This window comes from Rhododendron vialii, chromosome 6a (genome assembly GCF_030253575.1).
Source record: "Rhododendron vialii isolate Sample 1 chromosome 6a, ASM3025357v1".
Taxonomy (NCBI): domain Eukaryota; kingdom Viridiplantae; phylum Streptophyta; class Magnoliopsida; order Ericales; family Ericaceae; genus Rhododendron; species Rhododendron vialii.
This window is the reverse complement of record NC_080562.1, coordinates 8,287,566-8,304,259: the sequence shown is the minus strand read 5'-3', so window position 1 is coordinate 8,304,259 and position 16,694 is coordinate 8,287,566. Positions and strand designations below refer to the sequence as shown.

Sequence of the window (16,694 nt, the reverse complement as noted above, 5' to 3'; positions counted from 1 at the left end):
ACTCAAGATCTGCAGTTGGGTAGTTTCCTGAATATGGATGGATCAGGTGGAATTTAGCCTATGAACCTGGTGTAGGATACTTTTATGTTGAACTTATCTTTGCCTGTTTCGGATTATTTGTCTGGATCTTTGAGGTAGCAAGATTTTGAATCGGAAACCAAGCCCGACACATGGCTTAGGTATGACATTACGTGTCTCGCTATCAAACTCATTATTTCCTTGTTACATTCTTCCTCGTCTATTTCTGCCACCATAAATGCCCCAATTCCTTTTGTAGAGACCTTGGATAGGATGTAAAAGCTACCCACAGATGAAACCGTGGTTGCACTTTTTACTAGGTTTTCTCTTCTTGGTTGTTTTGATCCATCTCTTTGTGGGCTGTTTTTTTCCTTTTGAATCTATGATCTACTTTGTGATTCCATGTTTTTTGAAAACTGTTTGGTGGCTAACGAGGTAGAACAGAAAATCAAACAAAATCTAGACCAGTCTTGTGGTTTGGTTCTAGGTACAAGATTGGTTGTAGATAGATTTTACAAGTATAATGGTTAAAAGTTTTGATCTCAATGTTTCAGAACAATCGGGAATGCATGCCGTGATTTCTGGATTTTCATAGAGCCAGGCTAATTTGGATTGTGTGCACCCCTAAAATACGGATCAGAGGAATATCCAATGTGCATCTTTTTAAGATATAGTTTTCTTCTTGTTGGTTAAAAACGTCGGCTTCTGCCAATGAATCATGGGTTGATAAGTGGGAAAATTTTGCTTAGAGGAAGAGGAAAATAGATCAAACGAGCTTTTTGTGACTCCTCTGGTTTCCCTTTTAACGTAGTACATAAACAAAGAACTTTATCGTGTAGAGATAAAATACATGTTTTCAAATATACAGGTGAGTACCACTTACTAAAACCTCTCTTCTCAGGAGGTTATCCTAAGGTAATACAGATTAGGGAACCCAGTGGACAATGATCGCAAGACTGAAAAACTGGACAGGTGGTATTGCCATTTCCATTAAAGAAAGACTTAGGCTGTGTTTGGATCCCCATTAAACATTTCCCCGTTCTAGCTCAATCATGTCCACAGCAATCTCCTCACTGATATCTTCCAGAATGGCATCTCCAATTACTGCACCAATTTCCCTCATCTCTATATAGAAACCCTTCCATCTTTCAGCCGAGGCCGCAAAATCAAAATGCACCAGTTGGGTTGTGTTAGTTTCATTTCCAGATAATTTACTCCATGTCCTTATATCCTCACTGAGGATTTTCCAGATCTCTGCAGGCCCCAGAATTTCCAGAAACTCTTTCCCCCTTCCTCCTTCTGATCGATGAGTCTCCACCAACTCCCTCACGCAATCGAACAGCAGCTGTTTCGATTGCTGCAAAAACCTTTTCCCTGTTAAGTACTGAGACGGAGTATCAGTACTTGGTTCATCTATTGGTGACTCGAACACTAGTTTACAGAATGAAGTTGCTAGTATAGAGTCCTTCGTTTTGGCATTTCTTTGTCCTGTATCATTCAAAATATAATAAGGTTAAGAGAGTTAGAAGCAGTAATATGATGCAGTGTTTTGTTAGCTGGAATGATTTTGTGAGAGAAGGGAATGGACGCCTTCCCATGAAATGGTCATTCACCAAAGTTGGTAAATGATGATTCCGTTTCGAATGTGCTACTGGGGGGAAACCTCCTAAGGGGGCCCAGTGGCCGCGCCACCCCCGGGTCCTAACCTCCCACCAACACCGGTACCGGTGCTTTGTTTTGCAATCCCCTTCCAATTTTAATGGTTATTTGTTTTTACTATTGTTGATGGATGATTTAAAAAAATGCATTTCGGTTAAAAAGAATCAAATTTCTTTTCGTAAGATATTGGACGTCAACGAGTTCTTTTTAATTTTTTTTTAAAAAGTTTGAATTTGCTCAAAAAAACATATTCTATTTTAAGATCTCAGTTTGACAAATCGAACATTCTTTTTGGGACGAAGGGAGTATATTGATCTTTTTGGGTGCCATCTCCAAGTTCAAATCCTGGCCCCGCCACTGAGATGTGCTTGACGTATTTTTGACCGAACTAAACATTAGAATGAATATATATTTCAACTGAATGACCATTCTATTCCAACGTTTTTTTTCCAAAACTTCCCAAGTTTTAGCAGATGGATAATAAGCAAAGAGACACTTACTCTTGTTTTGAACTTGTGAATTTTCATGGGAAGGTAATTCTTCTTCTAGTTCTGGGACAGGGCTAAGTTCCTTACTATTCTCTTCCCTGCATCTCCATGGAAGCCTTCTTCTATCTGTATCAATCTGTTAACTTCGTGAGTACCTAATTGAATCAATATTTTTCTCAAGTATGCCATGCTCCCATTTGGTTTTATCTCTTTTATTCATCATCCATGATAAAAATATAAATGATAAGAGCTCTATACCTCTTTTGCCTCTACAAGATTGCCACTATCTGGCTGCGGGGAACCGGTTCTGCCTTCTGTATCACTATTCCCAGAGCAAGAATGGAACAATGTTGTTCCGCTAGCAGAGGAAAATCGTTCAGAATTCGCCATGTCCTGGTCGCTCCTCCTGCCAATGTCCCGATCGCTATGATTCCCATCTCCACTCGCCGAATTGATCTTCGCTTTCTGGGTATTTCTAAAGGATTCAACAAGCTTTTTAAACACAGCTTTGATCACAATCTTGGAACAACTCGGAATTACTTTCCTTCTCTCGTTTTTTGGACCCCAACTAGCTGACTTTTTCAAGTACCCTTTCTCATGGAGATAGATTTCTAGTATAAAAGGCTCTTGCTGCTCTTGAAGCAGCTCTCCAAGTTGTTTGGCTACAACTGGTTTGGGCACGAGGGAAGGCGGCATTGAAGCTGTGATAGATTGAATTGGGTTCAGACTTCAGAGGGTAAAATGGGAAATGCATTAGGAATGAATATATAGTCAATTGGGCTGAGGATGAACTGCGAGTGAAGATGTTAAAGGGTGGGGTGGGTAAAATGGGAATGGAATGTGGTGGTAGGGGGTTGTCAATATAGGTAGGCGGTTGTCAATATAAGATGTTAGGAGGGAGGAGATAGAAGGAGTTGCATTTTTGTAGGTGGAATTAATTGGGAGAGAGAAAGCTTATCTGTCAGTTTGGTACTGAACAAAGGAGGGAGGAATAGAGGAGATTGTGGACTTAAATACGGCTTCGATAGCTGACGAATGGTAACTAAAAACTAGAGTAAACGAGGGGTTTGTTCAGTGGTGGAAGCTCATGACCTGGTTGAATTAGGCGCGGGTTTGAGTCCTCAGAGTTCCTATTGGGGTTAAGTATACTCTTAGCACCATCCACACGTGGTGGAACTTTAGCTTCGGCCTCGATATAAGTGCGGTGGGTTTCTTCACAGATAGTGGTGTGATGCGATGGGAAAATGCTCTCTTGTTAGTGAACAGTGATTGGCCCCTCAAAAATTGATCGAGATATGTGTAAGCTGTCCAAATATATACCTTCATGAGTTTTCTGTCAACAGACCTTGACGTAGAATTCAATGGTAGATTAATGGAATACAAATCCCATTCAACCACTCTCTGTGCATGGATGCCTTAATTACTAAAGAGAATTGATACATCGTGAATTCTTTAATTCAGAACGAAAGAGTTCGCTTTGACCGTTAGGATTCTAGTAATTACATGGTATATGCGGGAGGCTTGATCGATTAGTGTATCTAGAGATTAGTTGGGACGAAGTTTCGACACCCACGTGAAATAAAAAATGGAAGTTGGCAAAAGGGTTGGGACAAAAACCAATTCTAGACTTTGAAAGGAACAGTAGTCACCTAACCTTTTTAAGACCCATGAATTTTGGTAACTCATTTAAATCAATAGAACCTAAAAATCAATAGAACCAAAAAATTGTTTGGATTACGTCCCTCTCTTTCTCTCTCATGCTCATATGGTCATGTGTATACAGTGCTAAAAATTGTCTTCTTTGTAACATGCAACAGTGATGGAAAACAGATTCTAAGGAAAAAAAAAGAGATCGAGAAAAGAAACAAGATTGAATGTCCACTTCCGTAGAGAATTTTATTGGGTTGAAATAAGATGTTATTATATATAGTAATTAAAGAATAAGTAGTACAATTTATCTGCTGAATACAAATTAATTATGTTGGCTAATTGGCTCTCGATCCATCATTTGACTTATGATGTAGGAGTATAGTTTCTTTTTATTCATTTCAGAATATTTAGATACACGAAATTTGCATGTAAGTACGTGCATTAAGCCCGGAATTACGCTCTTATGTCTGTTTTGTCCTCCTTGCATGTGAGTGATTTTTTTTTTTTTTTTTGTAACGGAGGAACAACCCTACTACCAAGTCATTTAATAGATCTGATTGTGTAACCTAAACATTTGGAGGAGCTAGTTCGGCCACATCAGTCACGACCCCCCACTTATTGCAAGGTATTCACCCTGTTGGGAATCGAACCCCAAAACTTAAAGAGTACTCCCAAAGCCAAAGCATCCGCCCGAACCACTAGGACAACCCCTGAGTGTGTTCTTGCGAGTGATTATTTATGGGTTGAGTCGAAATTAGATTACTTTCTAATTTGTTTATGTGTTGATTATATTGACTTACATAATGCGACTTTTCTTGCTTCCTCTTTTATTTTTATTTTTTTCCCTTTTTTGGCCAAAAAAATAGATAAGCGTTCACATATGATGGAGTATTGTTTTCAGCAGCTCATGGTTATTTGCAGGAGACCCCACCACAATTTTGTCGCACCAAAGGTAACGGGGTCTCATTTTACGGGCACCAAAGAGTATGTTTAGCCCCACCAAACAGCTATGAAGAGTTGAACGTAATCCGTGTGGGAAGTGTGAACAAGAAACTCCACATGCTTTACCTATTACATGCACCGACACATTTTCTCGTCAATACATAATGCATTTTCTTGTCAATAAAAAAGGTGTTTGTTTATATCTCGTCATTGTCCAGTCTCCATGTATTGTATCGATCGGACAGTTATTGTGAGCCACTCCCATCCCTATCTAATCTCAATTTAATTACAGTGTCCATACACTTCTAATCACCCAAGGGCCCAAGCCACAGAGAGATGTGTTCTTTTACAAGTCATGAAAATTTTGGAAAATAGACTTGCGTCAATGAGATTGACCCATTAAAATGGAGATGCTTTTGTAGTATTACTTTTTGCTAGCTTTATAAAAAGACTACAGTCCAGAATAAAGATAGTCCAGGGTGTGCTCCAAGGTTAGTCCGTTTGATTCGTAGGTTTGCTCCTCACATAATTATTGACCAGGGTTCGATTTTTGGGGTAATGTCGCAAGAAAGAAATTTATTGTGAATTCCCTCTGGCGTGGATGGCCTATCTTTGAGGCTTTGATTGGAAGGGGAGGGAATCGGTCGAGGTGTGCGCGAAGCTGGCCCGGATACTACTGACGGTGGAACCCAAAAAAACCAAAAGAGGAGATTCCAGGGTGGGTATGTGATGTATGCTAGCTGCAAATGTTTCGTGTGATAACAGAAACTGGGTTGATTATAAGTTACACAACAAGATTGGGACGGGTCATGGCCGGAAACTAGGCCTGCACCTGGAATATGGGCCGGATCGCTGGCCGCAGACCATTCTACACCCCAATTTTATGGTAGTTCATGAGAAACTAAGCTAATTGTCACGGATCTTAAGATCTTGAGAACTAAACCAATCTGTAAAACTCAACCAACAGTGAGTTGGTTGGCTGTCCACACCAAGCCCTCTTTGGTCATGCGCTGGTCAGATAGGCATGAGAGGAGGAGTGGAGCCACCCGGCACCCAAAAATTTATAGAGATGGTACCCGTCCGGCACCCAAAAATTTCTCTACTCCATGGCGGCATGGCCCCAAAAGTCAACAGTTGCAAATTACAATTATCCTGGATAGCTTTGGGTTTTTGGTAAAACCTGAGTGATGCATTTCAGGACCAAAGATTAACTACTCAAACAAAATGCAGATCAAAGAGTTCATCCTGTATTTATATGAGATAAGTAGTGAAGAAGGGCCTGAAAAATACAAAGTGAACCCAAGTTTAAGGTTATTGGGCCAACTTTATCGGCCCAGAATGGGAGGAACAACAAATTAAGAAGGGCTTTCTGTTCCTTGCACCCTGTTTTGGTCTTGCATGTGAAAGAGGTGTGGTTCGGATGTTACACATTGATGTATTCCAAGCATTTCCCTTTAAACAATATACATTGAGAGATATAGACCATTAAAAATTGCATGTAAATCCGTAGATGACCAAGAATATGAGACCGAAGGAGTAAAGCAGAGCGCTTGAATGGGACAAATGTGAATTCATAATCCATTCTTTCGACAAAATTGGATGAATCAATTACAATATGTGTTACCTAAACCTTCATTGGTTTAGAAAAAAATCTCCTTCTTCTCGAGTATATCTTTTGTAGTAAATAGAGAGAAATGTGTTGAGTGGGTACCATGTGGTGTCCACTCAGTGCATCCGGGCCATCTATTTCGATTTTAGACGGTTCGGTTTTGGAGAGAGGGCGAGGGGAGAGAGAGAGAGAGAGAGAGAGAGAGAGAGAGAGAGAGAGTGGTAGAATGAGAAGAGAAAGAGTTTTTCAAAAAAAATTTGGGTTTTGACAATAATTTTTTACTTTTGAGATTCCTCTTGTCACGACAAAGCAATAATCCACAAAAGTTGACGAAAAACTAATAAATACAAAAAAATAAGCTATTTAGTTATTAAGCCGAACAACCCAAGATTTTTATGGGATTACATTTACCTACAGAATGTTTGAGAAGGAGAACCATTGATATAAACCTGCAAGCCGAAGATTTAATGAGGCGTCCCCCTTTGGTTGCAAGTCCCCCTCACCCGTCAACATGGCTCCCGTCCCCCCGTGTCGTAAAATTCAGGTTCCGTTTGTTTCGATGTAAAATATTTTTTTAAAAAACAAATTTTAAAATTTTATTTTTCGGTGTTTGGTTGGTACTTGAAAAATACTTTTAGAAAAAGGGACAAAATAGTGTAGAGAGAGGGAGACTTAAACGGTGGAAAGATCTGAAAATATTGGAATTGAACGTAGATCAGAATTGACGATCGAGGAAATTGAGCAATGAAAATTGCAGTAGAAGACAAACGAGTTTATTTCGAAAAATAACTTACGGAAGATTTGAGGGTAAATCATTTTCATCTAATAAATGAACTCATTTTTACACAACCAAATACCGAAAAATAGGTAAAATATTTTACGCCCAAACAAACATAGCCAGTCAATGGAGCTGTTTGTAAAAACTTGTTTACGCCAATTTTTGGCTAATTCTAAAAAGGAACTTATTAATGGATTAATAGCCCAAAATGTTATTTTGGGCCTTAGTTGAATTAGTGCTTGATTGAACTGGGCCTTTGGTCGAATTTATAATGAGCCACAATTGAGCCGAATTGAATTTGGAAAAGCTGAATAGAGTTTGAAAATTAATTTGGTCGCATTATTTTGAAGCATGACCCAATTAGTTAGAGCCCAAGTTAAAAATTAGGATTTGGTCGATTTGGGGTTGAAATAAATGGGTCATAATCAAAGCCGAAGGGGAAGCCCGAATCAATAAAGGCCTAGATTCATTTTCAGATCTGGGCCCATGTAGTCCAATTAATTAAAGGCTCAAATTCATTTTTCAGGTCTGGGCCCATTTTGTAAAGGCCCAGATTAATCAAGCCTGGAATTATTTTGGCCCAATAAAGAGGAAGTTTAAAGAGAATATGGTGGAATGAGAAGTATGGAATAACTATCTTAGACCTGGAGGGCCCCCCACCACTCAAGGGTGATAAATTCAACAAAAAAACGACCTTTAAGTAATTGTCTTCTTTGGGAAGGGTTGAAGCTGCTCAGTCAGGCCAGCACAAGCAGCTTAGGCCTGTCCATGGGTAGGATCCGACAAATCCGAATCCGATAAGATTCGAATTTGATAGTGGTAATTCGAATCCGAAAATTCGAATACGATTCGAAAACTTTTTTACTTCAAAAAATTTTAGCAAAAAAAATATTTTTTCCAAAAAAAATTAAAAAATTAACACAACTTCTTAAACATTTTTTTTTTCAAAATAAAAAAAAATTTAAACAATAAAATTTCAGATCGAATTATACCGGATTTAATCCGATCCGTATTTAGATTACCGGATTTGAATTATAGGATCGATGTTATCGGATTCAGATCGGATTTTTCGGATTGGATTCGAATCAGATTCAGTCCATTGACAAGACTAAAGTAGCTCAAGGCCTATAGCCATTTTTCTTCAACATGAAGCAAGGCTTGGTACAGGTGGCAGATGCATACAAACAGCTCAAGCCTAAAGCAGGACACATGGCATCCATACACGGAGACAACTCAAGCAGCTCAAGGCCTGAATAGGACACATGGCAGTCATGCATAGAGACAGCAGAAGCAGCTCAAGACCTAACTAGGACACTTGGCAGCCATGCACAAAATCAACCCAAGTAGCTCAAGGTCTGAACATGACACATGGCAGCCATGCACGGAGACAGCTTCAGCAGCTCAAGGCCTATAATTTTTGCCTATAAACACCATAATGGACAACCTTAGAAAGGGTCCACGACCATCAAGCCCAGCGCTTACTCAAATTATTTTTCAATTATCTTTACTTTCCCGCAAAATATTTTATCTTTCCGTTCAATCTAGCCCATTCTAGATTTTATTTCCTTTCTTTTTCTTGTATTCAAACTTTGTTAAACCGTTAACGAAATTCGTTTACTTTTATCATTCAGTCCTGCTTTTTCTTTTCATTTTCCACAACAGTTGGAAAATTTTAAGTCCTTTTTCATTAAAGGCAAACCACGAACAACATACGGTCTTACCCCTTAGGTCGTACCCAATTGTTTTGTACGGAGTCAGATTTGAGGCACGCGTGCCTTAACACCAATTTGGACTGCAATCCAGTCCTGACACACTCGCAACAAGGAGAAAACCGTACGTGTCTTGAGGTTTAATAATTTTGCTCTTTTTGAGAAAAACAGAAACACTCTCAAAAAATAGAAACATGGTATGGTTGGTGTGGGTATTGTAGCATGAGACCATCTTGGTAGTATTCTAGGTATGGTTTTCATTCCTTTTTCTGGGCTCTTCTCCTCACGGTCTACTGAAGCGTTGGGATTCCGGGAAGCTCTGGTTGTTGCAGCTAACAGAGGATATTCTAAGATTGTGGTCGAAGGCGACTCACTCGAGATTGTTCAGGCATTGACTCAAGAAGGGAAATCTCTTTCAGACTGTAGCTCTGTCATCTATATTCACTCCTACGCAAAAATTCTAGCTCCGTCTCTTAATTTCCCAACTTTATATCCTTCAATAATGCATGCAACTTTTCCATAAAACTAATCCAGGGTTTCTCCCCCAGTCAAAAGGAAAATCTCCAACCAACTTTTTAAGAACTTTGCATGGGAAGAAAAAAAGAGGCAGCCACACTGATCAGACAAGGACACATCAAACTAGCATCCTTAAAAAAAATTGAAACTTTGTTTGCCCCATCAACTTTGGAGACCCTATCATAAATTGCCTTCTTTCACTACATTAAGGAAAGGAAGTAATGCGACAATGTTAGGCACATAATTTTCTTGCACAAAAAGTTAAGTTAATTAATTCAGTGGCCCAAATTCATCTCTAGTATTGCCCCAGCTAATCACTTTCTTGTGCTAAAAAATTGTGATTAGTCCAAGTTTTTGTCCTTTTGTGTTTTGGGTTGAGCAAAGCAACTTTGGAGACCCTATCATAAGTTGCCTTCTTTCACTAGAAGGAAAAGAAGTAATGCAAAATGTTAGGCACGTAATTTTTTTTTCTCACAAAAAGTGAAGTTAAATTAACTTGTGGCCCAAATTCATCATTGTATTACCCCCCATTGATCAATTCTTGAGCTAAAAAATGCGATTATTTAGTCCAAGTTTTTGTCGTTTTGTGTTTTGGGTTGAACACAGCATGAGTGGTGATTTACCCTTGTGATCCAAGTGGTCAATTATGTTGATTTGATGGGGACTACAAATCTAAACCCACTCATTCTATGTTCATTACCTTTTGTTTTGTTTTGTTTTGTTTTTTTTCTGGCTTTTAGTACCCTAATAATTAAACTGATTATTTCTGTCTTTTCCGAAATCCTTCTAATTTTGGATCAAATTTTTTTACCCTTTTAATTTGACTTAGCGAGAAAAATCGGAATACTAAAAAGGTGTAGTGGACCGAATTGGAACATATACTAGGCCTAGTAAACGGACAACCAAAAGCACAGATGGTAGAGGGTGTAGGCTGAACAAGTCATGCTCGGACTGACACGCTGGTATGGGTGTGAGGGCCCAATGTGCTTAAGCTCAAACTTGTGGGACGGTAGGAGGAAGGCTTGGGGCCAAAGCGGGTTGCGTGGGCCCAACCCAAATGACAACCGGATCCACGTAGATGCCAGGTGGAATAGTTTGGTTAGGGTTGTTAAATGGGTGAGGTGGGGGTAGATACCACTATTTTCGTTCCTGATTCACCCAATCCTATACGAGAGAGGTTTTTTACCTCCATCCCACCTCAAATGGGGAACAAGGGACCCCAGGGAATCGGGGGTCGATCCAAACCTTAACAAACATTAAAATAGCTTCATTACTTTCAATAAGGAAACATATATAACCTTCATTAATAAAACATTAGTTCATTATAGACTAAAGTCAACAGAATTAGTCGAGGTGTAAGTTGGCCCAGACACCTCAATTCATGTTGAAAAATAGACTAAAGCCAACACACGAGTAAAATAGACTTGAAATTACATCAAGTACGTACTCAAAGCCTTAGAAATAGTTGGGGAAAGAGAGAGGAATGAGAAATGTGATGTGTAAAAGTGAAACCTTAATGTAGAAGGCTAAAACTAATATACTGTACATATAAAAAAAAATCCCGAATCCCTTCCCATTCAGGGCGGCCAGATCAGAGCAGGTAGGGTCGGATCAGCCGAAATAACCATCCTTATTAGTTTGGTGTAGAGTTCGAACAAGTGGCATTGCGTCAGACGTAAAGGCAGTTAAGAATGATGTCACGAGACATGTGCCTATCACACGATTACTTGGACCCACATACAGTTTCACTATATATAAGGTACAAAACAAATCCTAGAAAAAAAGTACTCCACTACTATCTTAACAAAGTTACGTTCTCTTAATCCCGCGAGCTGAGACTGACTCACGCATCAAAGTGTCCTTCAGTACTCAGCGTACGATGGATTAAACACTAACGGATGAATCATCTTACAGGCTGAGGAAGGTCTCAAGGAGAAAGGTCCAGATCAGATCAGATCAGATCAGATCCTAGAGAAGAACTGGATCGGTCCCCTCAAAAAGTATGATGAATGCTAGAAAAAGGTTACTTGAGAGCAAAACTCAAGTTAAAACATTCAAGTCTTGCCTTATTTTGTTTTGCTTTTCCCCCCTCCAATTTTGTTTCTACCCTCCTACCAGTGACTTTATGAGGTGATAAGAAGGGAGTTCTCCATTTTTCCTTCTCTTTTTCCTTTTTTTCATTCCACGTTTCTATCTCAAATTGATGACCAATTAAAGGTTGTGCCTAACATTTTCGGAGCATTTTACAAAACAAGGTGATGACTTTAGTAAAAGGAAAACAGCCATCGTGCACAATATTTTACTGGACCATATACATAAATCTGTCGGGTTACCATTCAGGGGTGGAAGTATTAAGGGGCTAGCTCGCAGTAGAGGTTATTCATTTGCCACGTGGTGGGCTTAAGTCATTGGCCCGCAATGAATTAATTTTATTCACGAAATAAGAGAAAAATCGAAATCAAACTCTACCCCTAAGAGTTGTAATCGTTCGAACGGATGCAAACAAACGGAGTGAGAGTTTGAAACGAATCCAAGCTTCGGCAATGATTATTTGTGTCCCAGAAGCTTCTGTGAAAAAGAAGGAACAACAACCGGTAGAACAAGTAGCAGGCGCCAGAAGATCCAGCGGAATGATGGTTCAAGTGTCGGGCGTGGTTCTGGGGCAGTCGAGCAGAGGCCAAGTGGTGTATTGCAAAAAGGACTAGCTGCCGAAGGATCATCTAGCGGCTGGCAGAAATATCTACCGGTGGTTGTTTTAGAAGTAGCGGCCGATACTCCTGGTAGGGGACCAGTGCCGGCCCAAAAATTTTTGGGGGCCTGAAGCTAACTCTCAATATTGGGCCCCTATATCATCAAGAGTTCTTCAGAAAAAATAATAAAACGAAAAAGATGACAAAAATTCAAACTGGAAGGATATAATTGCTTCATTTTTTAACCATGATTTGTGCAAAAAAGAAGAAGAAGAAGAAACTGTAATAGCTCACTAGTTTTTTTTTTAGTTTTTAACCTTTTTGATAGTTTTTTGAATAAAATGCGAGAACATATTACTTGTGCATTATTGTTGTATTTTTTAACTGTAAATTTCCTGACAAAAGTAATTGATTAATGCGATTTTTGTTATACTAAGGTTTGGGGAAAAAGGAAAAAATGAGCCAGATTTTTAATAAAAATTGTAACAACACACATCGACCCCTTAACAAAGCCGTACATGGGTTTTTTTGGCAACATGTTATATACATAGATGACAGCTAAATTTCAGGCCAAAAATTTGAGGGTCGAAGCGGTTGACTCATGGGGCTCATAAAGGAAGCCCCATGAGCCGGTTCTGTAGGGGACAAACTCTCCAATGTGCACACAAGCTTCCTAGGCACTTCTAAGGAATAACTCCAAACTTTTCAAGGTTCGACAAAATTCAACCAACCCTTTCATACTCCAAATCAAAGCTCACGAGAAATCGTTTAATCATCAGGATTCGTGCAAGGCGGAATTTTAAACATTTACAAAGTTAAATTAGGGTATCTACCCAGAGTACTCCATAAAAACTAAGGTTATCAAGCGACAATCAAAGGGCCCCCCCCAAAAAAAAAAAAAAAACCCTACAATAAAGTCTATCGTGAACTTCAAAGGCTAATTTTTATGTAGACTCTTTACAAAAATGCATATTTCAATGGGTTTTTTCTAAAAAGTTTGCGTATAACTTAAAAATTCATATTTCAATTTTATGTCCACACCACATACAAAGGCTCTCCCTTTGTATATTAGAACCCGGCCACCGATCATGCAACTTATTAAAATTGTATTGTGAGGTCCATCGTCAATCCATGGATGTTCTTTAACCCATGCGTAGCATGTGGTGGTTACTGGGGGAATATATATGTTAAATGCTCACAAATCAAGATTAATTAAGATTGATTAGAGATGTAATTGTGGAAATCAAACACTGGATTAATTCACCAACTCAATCATACACTACTGCACAAACCATTCACCAATTCATGGGTAATTACAGGTGGCCTTGTAGTACTATAATTTTACCATTGAGACCTGATTAACCTTTGCACTTAAAAATCTTATCTCTTGAGCTTAATTAAATGGAGCAATTAGTGGAGCCTAATTACACAAACCCAGCTACCAAAAACACCATTAACAAAGGCTTGCTTTAGGACTCAGCTTTTACGTAATACGAGGTCATGGACTCACAACAGCCACCATTCAATTTAGGGAGAGAGAGAGAGAGAGAGAGAGAGAGAGAGAGAGAGAGAGAGAGAGAGAGAGGAGTCTGGTGATTAATCTGGATTAACGATTCACTTAATGATAGTTCATGTTAACCAAAATTTGGCATAAACCGGACAGTTTCTGCCGGAGCAGCAATGACTCGGTCAGAAGCCGGTTTGTCTCTCTCTTTACAATCTGACACTGATGTGAAACCAAGCACAAACGGTTCTTTAACTCCCGGTTTTCCGATTTCAGACGGTCCACTTCGTTCGTGACGTCCTCCAAGTGTTTCTTCTTTCGCCACCTAGACCGTTGGGCAGACTCTCGGTTTGACACCATCCGTCGCCGCTTTCTCTCGTTAACGGAATAAACCGTCTGGCCGGTTTCTGAACCGGAGGTGGAACTGACCGGAGACTCGGAATCGACGAAAGACAGGAGTTCCTGGATTTCATCAGGCGTGAAGGTGGCATCGAAAACGGGCAGCTGGAACTGAACCGGTTCATCAAAAAGAAACATGGTTTGGGAGTAAACCGGATGCCAAAAGTGAACCGGATGTAAGAAAGGAGGAGAAAAGGGAAGGAAGGAAGTGGAGGGGAGGGGTATTTATGGAGGTTTGGGAAGGCACACGTGGGGTCCGCTTGGCTTAAAACTTTGGAAAAGCAAGGGCATTTTGGTCCGAAAAAGCAGTAGGTCAGGAATTTTTGTCCGGTCAGGTGGCATCATGTGGTTGAGGAGAGGGGAGTGAGAGTCTTTTGTAGTTTGTGTGTGCTTTATTTAAAGCTTAATCATGAAGCATCAACCAAAATCAAAAAAGTGTAGAGTGGCTTTCCAGGGGCATAAAATAAAGGATTTAATTGATAAAGAAAAAATTCATGGGCCTAAAATAAAAATTGAAGATGAGGTCTTTTATTGGACTATTATAAGGCTATCCAAATGCAAGGGCCCTTAAAGTCTCTGGATTTTCGAGGCGTAAAGCGGACGCACTTCGAACTTTAGTTCAGGATTAGTTCTACTCCGAGATACCGTCACGTGATACTTCAAGTTCTTTTTTAATATGCATTGGATTAAGGTCTGCGCACCAAGGTTATGAATTCCAAACCGTATCGGCCGATACATATCGGTATTGTCCAAATTTGGTATCCTATACCTCTAATTTTGTTCCGCTTCAAATACAAGTCGTTACCGGCCGATACTGGCCAATACCGAACTGTACCGAATTACTTTAAAATTTATTATTTTTCTTCAAGTATCGGTCAATACCGGACTATTTTTTTATTTTTAATTAATGTGTATATTATATTATAAAGACTTTTATGTGAAAAAATAACACTAATAGCAATAAATTTGAAATGGTACCCGGTATCTTACCAGTATCGGTACTCTTGCCAGTACGGTATTGAGAACCCCGCTACACACTTATCTTGGATCACATATATATTAAATCTACACACTTATCTTGGATCACATATATATTAAATGTGTGGTGGAAAAAAAATCTGGACCACCGCGTAGTTCCTTAGTGGCATTGAATGATTTTTTTTTTTTGTTGTTGATTATTCTAACCTCCGCCCAAAGGGTGTAGGATAATAAATAAAAAGTGCATTGATATTCGATAAAGATATTTTGATATTTGTGAAAGTGTATTAATAGCTGTAAGTTATACATTGATATCCTAATTTATTTGAAATTATGTGCATATTACCCTTTAGCAAAACCCTTTTTTTTTTTTTTTTAATGGTAAAATCCCGCAGAAGTCATGTGGGTTACGTATCAATTTATCAATATGGCACAACATCTAGTAGTATTGCTCCACGTGCTCTCTATTCTCGGACATTGGCCTTTGTCGGTCTTAGGTAAAAAGGTAAGAAATTAGAGAAGATGCTGGAGTTTCGATGTTTCGAGACTATCTATCTATACCATATACTAGTAGTACGTCTATACTAAGCAAATGTAATTTCTACAAAATGGGGCATTCTCTAAATGAAATTCTCTATTTTCTACACTTTTCAAAATACGAAAATTTAAAATATGTAAGAGGTTAGAAAAAAGTTTTAAACTTCCGTTTTTCATACTCAAACATTCTCTCATTAAAACTTTTATATTTAATGTTAAATCATAAATAATCAGGGATAAATAACATAACAAGACTTTACCCTTTGTTCTAAATATATATAATATTAAAGATAATAGAAATTTTTTCGTTCTACACATGGGCATGACGCTTGTTGATCTCTAGAGGAATGTTCAAGAAACTCCATGAAAAATCTGTAAATTGATGTAAACCAATTCAAATCAACCCATTAAGTGTGGTTTTTTCTTAATGAGCAATAATCCTTGAATGTCAACTAATTAAAAAGGACCGCACATAATCGAATCTATATTTACTACTCCCCTTTCTTAATCCTATCCACTGTGAGAGCTAAAATATACTAGTGCCTTTGTTATACAAAGTGTTAGTTATCTGTTAAACTTGGGCAAGTTTTTTTTGGGAAAATTAATTTGGGCCATTTTACTATCTCGTTCACATTAATCAATAAGTTTTGGGATTTTAGCTTGTTGTGCACTAATTAACAACTTATCAACAATAACTTCTTTCTCAACAACTTTTTCACTTGCTTACCCATATTCTATAACTTATTCACTACCAGAAATAACTTGAAATTTTTCAACAACTTATTCACTACGGAAACAGCTAACAACTTGATTGCAAAAAATTCTTTCTCAACAACTTATTTACTATCGAAACGCTCGAATTAAGTAGTCACACACACTCTCCCTACGTATGTGTTATAAGCTGGGAAAATACTTGCATAATTTTCTTAATCTAAAATGAGCAGAATAATCAGTATTCCTACTTTAGGATTTAGGTACTTTAATTTGTTACTTACCAGTGAGAGGGGTTGTAATCACATGGAAACTAATCTTCTAAGAATGGATAGTTTTAGCAAAGAAAGCACCGGTGTGAAGCGCAGAGTTTCATTCAGTGAGATCAACAAATACACACAATCTCAACGACTGGTTACCCTCAATAATTAAACCATGACTAAAAAAAAATTGGGGGGACTTTTTGAACTAAATTCTAGGTCTGCTTTAATATATCCCGAGGAACC

At 38.6% G+C, this 16,694-nt stretch overlaps 2 protein-coding genes across 2 annotated transcripts; both read right to left on the bottom strand.

Moving 5' to 3' along the window:
- Window positions 1-823: 823 nt before the first annotated feature.
- On the bottom strand, window positions 824-3,155 carry LOC131331442 (uncharacterized). The gene is made up of 3 exons (XM_058365382.1): window positions 2,424-3,155; window positions 2,178-2,301; window positions 824-1,506 (listed from the first exon to the last, which is right to left on the bottom strand). Exons 1-3 carry the CDS (start codon window positions 2,859-2,861, stop codon window positions 1,043-1,045), a joined length of 1,026 nt encoding a protein of 341 aa, XP_058221365.1. The 5' UTR covers window positions 2,862-3,155; the 3' UTR covers window positions 824-1,042.
- A 10,497-nt stretch (window positions 3,156-13,652) lies between these two features.
- Window positions 13,653-14,154, bottom strand: LOC131329547 (basic leucine zipper 4). The gene has a single exon (XM_058362724.1). The coding sequence runs from the start codon at window positions 14,098-14,100 to the stop codon at window positions 13,678-13,680; it is 423 nt and encodes a 140-aa protein (XP_058218707.1). The 5' UTR covers window positions 14,101-14,154; the 3' UTR covers window positions 13,653-13,677.
- Between the last annotated feature and the right edge of the window lie 2,540 nt (window positions 14,155-16,694).